At 43.1% G+C, this 9022-nt stretch overlaps 1 protein-coding gene across 1 annotated transcript in view; it reads left to right on the forward strand.

The window, feature by feature from the left end:
* KCNJ6 (potassium inwardly rectifying channel subfamily J member 6) overlaps window positions 1-8214 on the forward strand; it is an 82868-nt gene extending 74654 nt beyond the window's left edge. The window contains exon 2 of the mRNA XM_010959434.2: window positions 2980-8214. Coding sequence (XP_010957736.2) covers window positions 2980-3305 — 326 coding nt within the window. The 3' untranslated portion in view covers window positions 3306-8214. The remainder of the gene's footprint in view (window positions 1-2979) is intronic.
* The last annotated feature ends 808 nt before the right edge of the window (window positions 8215-9022 follow it).

The following is a 9022-nucleotide window of genomic DNA, read 5'->3' on the forward strand; positions in this document are numbered from 1 at the left end:
GGGGGAGGGGGCACACACAATTCAGCCACTGGTTGTTTTTGACAAACGACCCAAAGGAACAGGATATTCACACTGGGCAAGCTCCGTGAAGAGACAAGCCTTGTAAACCGGGTTTTCTAGGGAACTACTAGACACTTCAATGATGATAATTCTGAGCAGGAGGCTTTGAGAGTTCCAGTCCTGTTCTGGCCCCTCCAGCTGTTGCTAGGCTGCTCCTCTGCACCACAACTGCAGGCTGTGGCTTTTCAAGGCTAACATAAAGCTGAGCAGGGGGAAGGTTAAAACTCCACAAAGCTCAGGGTTCTTCCTGAAATTCAGCCATTTGTCTTAAGCAGACACTCCCAGAGTTCATTTACTGAGCTCTGAAGGAGTCTGCTTCGTCCATCGCCACCGGTGTTCTCATTGCTTTCACGGAGGAGGCAGTTTCTGGAGGTCCTTTCTCCATCCCCGCCAGTCACATTCTCTTGGCGGCATCCTGTGTTGTTTCTTCACACCTGTATCCCAAGTTTCTAATTCTCTCTCCGGCCAATTCCAACTGGATCTTAAACCTCCATGTAGATTTTAATTTCAATAACTGTATTTTTAATTTTTAGCTCCATTTGGTTAGTTGCACAGCCAGAAATGAAAATCTAGGTGGATTTTATTTTATTATTGCCTGTTTTCTAGTCACGTTACAATAAACACATACCTCCTTTTGGGGAAAACATAGCTATAAAGTTATTTTATCACCGTTTCCTTTTGACTTCCTGCTTGTGCCTCATTCTGAGGCCATGTATCCCTGCCATCAACTGTCTCCCCCCATCACTCCCAAATAGGTAAAGAGTTGGTAACTCAAAAGAGAAACATTTTTTGAGAAATAAAAGCAATATGCTGTTGCTCTTTGCTTCGCAATGCTCAGTAGGCCTGCAATACTTGTTTTTGGGGTATGGGGGCAGGGAGAATCAAATAATTGTGTCAGCCAGGGAAATCCTGAAGAAGGGTAGCGTTCCGCTTTGGGGGTTCAGAGGAAGTGCAGAGGGCTGGACGATGGCTGTGCTGGCTCAGGTTCTACCAGCTGGAGCTGGGTCAGTCACTACATCCCCGGCACCCCAGGTTCTTGTTCTAGCCACGAGAGCAAGCACAGTGCTGTGGGAACGCTTTGGAGACCTGAGCCCTTCTGTGTGAGACCCCTCCTCACCCCACCTGCATTCAGCATGTAGATCTTATTGGCTGTCCAGACGGATAATATACTGACTGGCTGGCTGGCCTTTTCCTGGATGAATGAACGCAGGGTTGCAGTATGGCTATCGTGAGTTCTAGTTACTTTTACTTTTGTGGACCCTTTATTCCATTAAACAACTTAATTATGTTTTTATATAATTATATACTATGTATAAAGCATATACTATACTTTATATAAAAATGAATATACTAGTATTTTCTTCTACCTAAAAGTTCTTTTTTTTCCTCCTGATTTTAAAGGAAAATAATAATTTTCACAGGCCTCTAAAAGCACTGTGGGCACTCAGCACTGGGTCCACTGAGCTAATGGAAAAATCAGCCCCGCAGGAACGGCTGGATGGATGTTTCCATTTCCTGAGAAGTTTCACAAGAGAAGTCTTCAACTCAGAAAAAAACGCACCAATGACATTCCCCATATTTTATACCAAGCCTGCTGCCTGGTTTTCTTTGCTAAGGAGATGGGTGGAATGTCCCTTGTTCTCCTTTTTCATGTTTAAAAGGAAGCTACTCCTGACTCCTGGGCTGCCAGTAGCTCATATGGCATTTCTGTGCATGTTAGAAAAAGGCTTCTTGTCTTTAAGCAGGAAGGCGGGGAGGGGAGCCGGGGGCACAGTGCAGGCAGGTGGGGTATGGTGTGAATTTAAAGGATTACATTATTGCTCAGTCTGAACAACCATCTCCACTGGTCCTGGGGAAAGTACAAACTCAGGTGGGCATCCCTTCCAACCTCATTTGGGGACCACAGTCATGCCCTGTGTGTCATGGCATTGGGGGTTGGAGTTAACACTAATTCAGCTTAAAGACATATAGGTGTAGTTCATAAACCAAATTTCATTCTAAGTCTTTGGCTAGAGCATTCAAGTCCCAGTAGGACTCAGGCACAGCCTTTAAAAGCAGTGTGAGATCAGAGTCATGACCTCAGAGGGATCCTGGAGTAAAAGTAGACAAGCAGAATCACGTGAGTGTGCACTGGTGTGCATGTGTGTGTGTGTGTGTGCATGACCCTGAGGGCAAGTGTTGCCTGCTGTGAGCCAAAACTCTCATGCTGCTCCCTGGGACTCTGCTGGGAAGCCTGGAATCCACCACAGGCATGACCCCCTGTGTCTACAATAAGAAAGGCACCGCCTTAGTTATGGCACTATTACCGAGTCCAAGCTTGTACTGTGCACTGCACAACAGGTCCATAAGTCAAGAGGTGAGTTGTTGGGGCAAGGAACAGAGACTTCATTCAGAAAGTCAGCAGATCGAGAAGATGATGGACTAGTGTCCCAAAGAACCATCTTCCCCAAGTAAGAATTCAGGCTTCTTCTATGCTAAAAAGGGAGGGGGTATGGTTGGTTGTTACAAACATCTTAGTGTCAGAATCCTTTGTTCTTGCAGCTGTCCATGTAGGTAGGTCATGACGTCCCTGTAAACCTCCAACAAGACAAATGTTATTCTCTGTTCTGCAACTTTTTAATCTCTATATAAATGGAAAAGTGCTATACTTTTAAAGGTCAGAACCTCGAGAATGGGATATCCTGTGTATTTCAGACCATAGGCAACATTCTTATCTCGAAGCCAAAGCAACAGAATACAAAGGTTAAAGTAGAAGAAACAGATCCAATATGGAGGAGGAGCTGTTCCTCCCAGTTACAGCACCCTATGCGGGTCACAGTCTCAACAGCTGCATGCAGCAGCCCCGCCTGGCTCACCAAGTCCCTTAGCGACGCAAAGCCCACGTGCACACTCACTAAAGCCTCCATTCTCTCTCTGCAGGGATGACGTGCCAAGCTCGAAGCTCCTACATCACCAGTGAGATCCTGTGGGGGTACCGGTTCACACCCGTCCTGACGCTGGAGGACGGGTTCTACGAAGTTGACTACAACAGCTTCCATGAGACCTACGAGACCAGCACCCCGTCCCTCAGCGCCAAAGAGCTGGCCGAGTTAGCCAGCAGGGCAGAGCTGCCCCTGAGCTGGTCCGTCTCCAGCAAACTCAACCAACACGCAGAACTGGAGACAGAGGAGGAAGAAAAGAACCCCGAGGAGCAGACGGAAAGGAATGGTGATGTGGCGAATCTAGAGAACGAATCCAAAGTTTAGTCCCCTGGCCGGGCAACCCCTCTCCTCTCCCCCGCATCCTTCCCTCGTCTCTCATTCTCTTTCTTTTCTGTCTCTCCTACTTTGTTCTTCCTTTGTATTTAAGTTTGGCATTACCAGAAAACAAATCTTCAAGGTGTAAAATATCTACCTGCCCTCTCTCAGTTATTCGGGTTGACAAGGCAGACGCGGATTGGGTTAGGTTGTCACGCGCCCTCATTTATGGCCCAGGTCTTCTCCCTAAATACGACACATCCAACTCCTGGAGATTTAAGTACTTACCTGCATGTGTCGCACAAAACCAGAGCACTCAAGCGAGCGCGGCAAAGATGTCACCTGGGACAGGATCAGGAGGGTCTCTGGTGCCTACTCACTCATGCAGGGAGACACGGGGTACAGCCCTCAGTTTTATACATCTCAATAAGTTTCATCTGCGGGGCGAGGTGCTTGCCCCATGCGGGCATCGCAGTCACAGGACCCAGGTGAGGCGGAGACAAAACCCTGTACATATATACGCCTTATGTAATTATTTTCCTTTGCAGTTAGTAATAAAACCCAGCATGTACAAAGGTACTGCAGAACACAACTTCTAAATGATGTACATAGGTGTATAATTAATGTAGGTTTAGATACATAACTTTAGAAATGAGACAAAAAAAAAGATTCCCAAAGTACAGTAGGCATTTCTGTTCCGATGTCTCTGTTTTCTGGATTTCTTTGGTCCCACTGACCTCTGGCCCTTTAGTGCATGGCCTTTGTTCTGTGTCCCAGACTGGCAGCCGTTTGGGTACCTCTGTTCCCTTGCTAAACCTTTCGTTGAATCTAATAAGCCATAGGTCTGGGGGAAGTTTGGAGGTCCAGGAGATGGCAACACCCACCACCAATATACTGATTTACTGTGAAATGTTTACAAAACTGAGGTCTCTTTTTTAAGACATCAAGGACCTCGCCGACTAGCCTGGGGGAGAATTCCAGGAGGAGGCCACGCTCTGGCACATTACCAGTCATGTGTTCATGCTTTTCAAGTGAGCTCTTACCCTTTGTAGCACAACAGTTTGAGAAACTTTTCTTCTGTAAAACCATTGATTCTCCAGCTGTTCCACTCTACCATCACAAGAAACGACAGACTATTAAAAAATGAGACATGATTAAGTTAGTAGAAGATGGTTTGGGTCTAAAGTCAAGAAATTCATGATGCAAGAAGTCGGTAAAGTATCTTGTAATCACTGATCTCACACACTTTGACTCCATCTGGCACTCTTCCTGTGGCTGGGGGCTTACCCATCAGCATTTCTTGCATGGGTACTTTTTTTTAATGAAATTACCACAGTTCAACATTCAAAGATTAGATCAACAATTTTGGCGACTGTCTAAGAAATCTCTCTAGAGTATGCCAGAGGTTAGAAATCAAATCCAAGGTAACTCCCAATCAAAGAAAATTTTTAAAAAACTAGTCTTAATTCATTGTAATCTATAAAGAGAAAGAAAAAAAGTAAGAAAGAAAAGAAAGGAAGGAAGGAAGGAAGGAAGAGAAAGAAAGAAAGAAAGAAAGAAAGAAAGAAAGAAAGAAAGAAAGAAAGAAAGAAAGAGAGAGAGAGAGAGAGAGAGAAAGAAAGAAAGAAAGAAAGAAAGAAAGAAAGAAAGAAAGAAAGAAAGAAAGAAAGAAAGAAAAGAAAGAAAGAAAGAAAGGAAAGAAAAAGGAAGGAAGAAAGAAAAAGGAAGGAAGGAAAGAAGGAAAGAAAGAGAAAAAGGGAGGGAGGGAGGGAGAGGGGAGAGAAAGAGGAATGGAAGGAACCATATTGTGTTCTGAGAATCTAATTTTCAAAATGAAAAAAAAATGTTCAAATGGAAAAATAAAAAAAGGAAGAGAATCTTAGACAAAACCTCAAGGGCAGGTGGAGATTTTGCACTGAAACAGATCTTTCACATTAATTTTGCATTTATAAACTGTATGTTCCCTAACACAATTGACCGTCATAAATATTCATTGACTGGATGCAAGTTCATTTTCAGCTCCTACAGCTGTGCTCAGTTTGAGGCTCTGCACCATGCAGGTCAAAGGTCTCAAACTAGCTGTCCCTCCTTGTCGCCCTTGCCTTCCCTGACCAGATAGCACAGGCCTTCACTGTAGTTCGGGGACCCTGTCTACTGAAACACATGTCCCAGAGATAAGGAAAGTGGCTCCTCAGTCTGACATGGGGGTCTCTCTTCTCCCACTTCTGACACCTTGCATCAAGACAACCGCTTCTTGGCACTGACCTTATGGAAAGCAAAACTGTTCACCATAGCTCTTCCCTGTTTGCCAACATTTCATTTTCCCATTGAATATCTGTTGAATCATTTATTCATCCCACTCACTCTACAGAGGAGGTTGTAGTTGAGGAGGAGGAGGAGGGCGCCCCATGCACTTCCTGCAGGCTGTGGGGAGGTACTGTGGCCTTACCTCTCACTGTAGCCTTATGAAGGGTGCTCTTGCCTTGGGGGCGCTAACCCTGGACCATCACCAGAGTTGCAGGGCGAGGCGTGGTAGCACAAAGCAAAATCAGCTGGGGCTGCAAACAGTCTGCTAATTTAGCTCTTGAAGACTCAGTGGGCCTTTTGAATCCATTGCTAAGGCTTAAAGGGCGCGCAGCTTGGGGCCCTTCAGCACGACCGCACGAAGAGCCCTGGCAGCCCTCGGGTCACGCACACGCGTCAGTCCTGTGTCTGTGACAGGGCGCCTGGGTATGAGGTCTCTCCCTGTTTCTCCCTGTTTTTGGTATCAATGTAGTTGGAGAAAGAATATGAAACCAAATCTCATTTTTGTAATGGGAGCCTCTGAACCTTTAAGTGAGGATGCTCCAAAAGAACCTTTTATTAGAATGTCCCTATCAAACATGTCTATTTTTCTACAATTATTGATAACAGTTTAACAGTGTATTTTGTGTCAACTGTTAAAATTTGGAACTGAAAGAACCTCATCAAGACTGAATTTTTCTAAGTAGCAAGTGTTGAATGGTGTTTTTCATTAAGACAGTCCAGCAAAAATGACCTTAAAATTTCTGCCCATTCTACTCCACCATATCCAGTCTCTGTTCCATCTCCACTCACTTTGCTAGCAAATCAAGTGCTATAGAAATAAATAAGCCTATTTTAATGCATCAGTACTCATAATGAATGAGGACCACTCTCAACCTGGTATTTTGGTCTGTTGGTTGGTGTATTTAAGTCCCTTTCCCATAAAAGCATCATGGTATCCATTAGCCAGATAAGAACTTGGGACTAAAGGGTTACAGTTTGCCACAGTTGACCCCAATCTGAAGAAAAGGGCAGACTCAGCTGGGAACATGACCTCCCCAAGGGCTGCTAAGACCCTCAGATTCTCATTGCCACCCACCCCAACATGCTTTCCAACTGGAAGAGCACCTATTCATTTATAAGGCAGCGTTATGTAACTAACGACGTTGTTTGTTTTGGGCTGTCCCCTGAGCAAACTATACCCTTTTGGATTAACACACTTGCAATCACTGTAACGTCTGGTCATTGCTTTTCCATCCCTTCAAAATATGGCGTTCCAGCCTGGCTGGTCCAGTTAGGTAGACACTTTATGTCCACAAGAAGGAAATCTCTCTTCCCCCACTCCCTCCCTCTATCTGTCCCTCTCTCTTTTTCTCTTTCCCTGGTTCTCCGGTTCTGGATCCATTTATTTAGTTCAGTATTTTATGTTCCCTATCAGAAATCGAGCTACTGTCTCTAAAAATGTCAATCTATTTCTTAAGCACAATGTTCTCTTGCCAGTTTAACCAAACTAGGGCTCTGAAATGTCTCTTTTTCATGATATTCTAATTAAAAAATTATTCATGACTTCTTTCAAAAGCCTAAGTTTTGAAGTCTCTAAGCAATATTCTTATGTTTTCCCTCCTATGTTTTCTTACATTTCAGGTGTCTTACTTTATCCCCTTTGCTTTTTTATTTAGATTAAAGCCAGGGTCTTTGGGGTGTTCAGAAACTGTTTATAAAGTTGGGAGCTGGTGGACAGAGAAAGAGACTATAAAAATTCCATTAGAAAACTACCTGAACTCACCAAAAGACTGTGGAATCATTTGATTAGCTAAATGATTCAAGATTTAAAAAATTAAGATATTCATAGTCATTTCCAAAACAGCTTGTCAATAGTCTGACTAGTTTTGATCCTTTCTTTCCTTGACTTGGATAATACTCTGTGTGATTCAGAGAGTCATAAGGTAGTTGAAAATTAAATGCCCTACATAGCTGGTAAACATTATCTTTTGTGATTTCCTTTCAAAGGATGGCTATAAAGTCAAAAATAAAGGCAACATATATGCAATAGATGATTCATTGATATTGCAGTATAATATAGTAAAATAATAATATCTTGCTTCTAGACTTTATGGCCAACTTGTGTTTAAGATAAGGTTATCCTTCAGTTTAAAATTGAGTAAAACCATACTTCTTCCTAATATATATCTGCCCTTAACATCTTGAAGAGCATCTGATGCAGAGTGTCTTATCTAGAAGTCAAAATTCTGTTAAGCTACTATTTGATTTGGACAAAGCACAGTATGTACAATAATAACAAATCGATATCACACCCCACATCGTGTGGTGTTTTGGAGCATCCAGAGCGCTTGCACAAATTATCTCGTTAATTCTAATCCACCATGAGAGCTTTGTACTATAATTTACACTTTACAGACGGAAAACTAGGGTTTGGGCAAACTGAGTAATTTCTCCAAGGCTCCAAGGCCAGTCAGTCACAGATCCTGGTCTCAAATCCAGGTACTGGGGCTTAAACCATGGGCTCTTTTTACTATAAAAAGGGTCGGAAAACCAAATCTGCTCACAGAATCTGGCCCACTGCCTGTTCTTGCACCCCTTGTGAGCTACGAATGATTTTACATTTTTAAATGGTTGGGGGAAGAAAAAAATTAAGAGAAGAATATTTTGTGACATGCAAAAATTATATAAAATTCAAATTTCAGTGTTCATAAATAAAGTTTTATTGATATTGGTTTATGGATTGCTTATGACTGCTTTCACAATATACAGCAGAGGTGAGTTAATTAAAACAGAGGCCACACAGCCAGATGACTAAAGTATTACTCTCTGACCCTTTCCAGGAAAAGTTTGCCAACCCCAGTACTGTACTATTAAATACTATTAGTACCACTAATTACTTTCACATATTGTGCTATACTGTTAAGAGATCCTTGGACAACTTAGAGTAATGAGGTTCTTTTCCAGTATAAATCTATTTTCCAGTATAAATCTATTTCCAGTATTGCTCATAGGTTTGTTCAAGGAAAAATAACTCTTTTGGGAGGGAGGGGGGCGGGTAAGAGAGACAGCTGCTTCACAGGACTTTGTGTTGAGTCTCAGAAAAAAAACTCCTTCCTTTTCATAACCATTCCCCCAAGGATGGTAAATAGAGTAAACAGCCAGGCAGGATTCAGTGGCAGCTCAGAAAGTGATGTGGTAAAACTATTCACTGATGAACGATAAAGAAACAGGAATTCTCAGTCCCAGGATTGAGCTATTGCTTCCCAAGTACACAAAGGCACTTAAATATGTAGATAGTTGGGCCATGAGTCTCTGCTGAGTGGGGGGAACTGGATTTGCAGTAGGTACCTCACATCCAACCAACTTCCCCTCCCCTACAAGCCTTCTCTCTAATGCTCTCCTGGAGCAGAACTAACCAGACTGCTGAGCTGTCTCTCCAT

The sequence above is a fragment of the Camelus bactrianus genome, chromosome 1 (genome assembly GCF_048773025.1).
Source record: "Camelus bactrianus isolate YW-2024 breed Bactrian camel chromosome 1, ASM4877302v1, whole genome shotgun sequence".
NCBI classification, from domain to species: Eukaryota; Metazoa; Chordata; class Mammalia; order Artiodactyla; family Camelidae; genus Camelus; species Camelus bactrianus.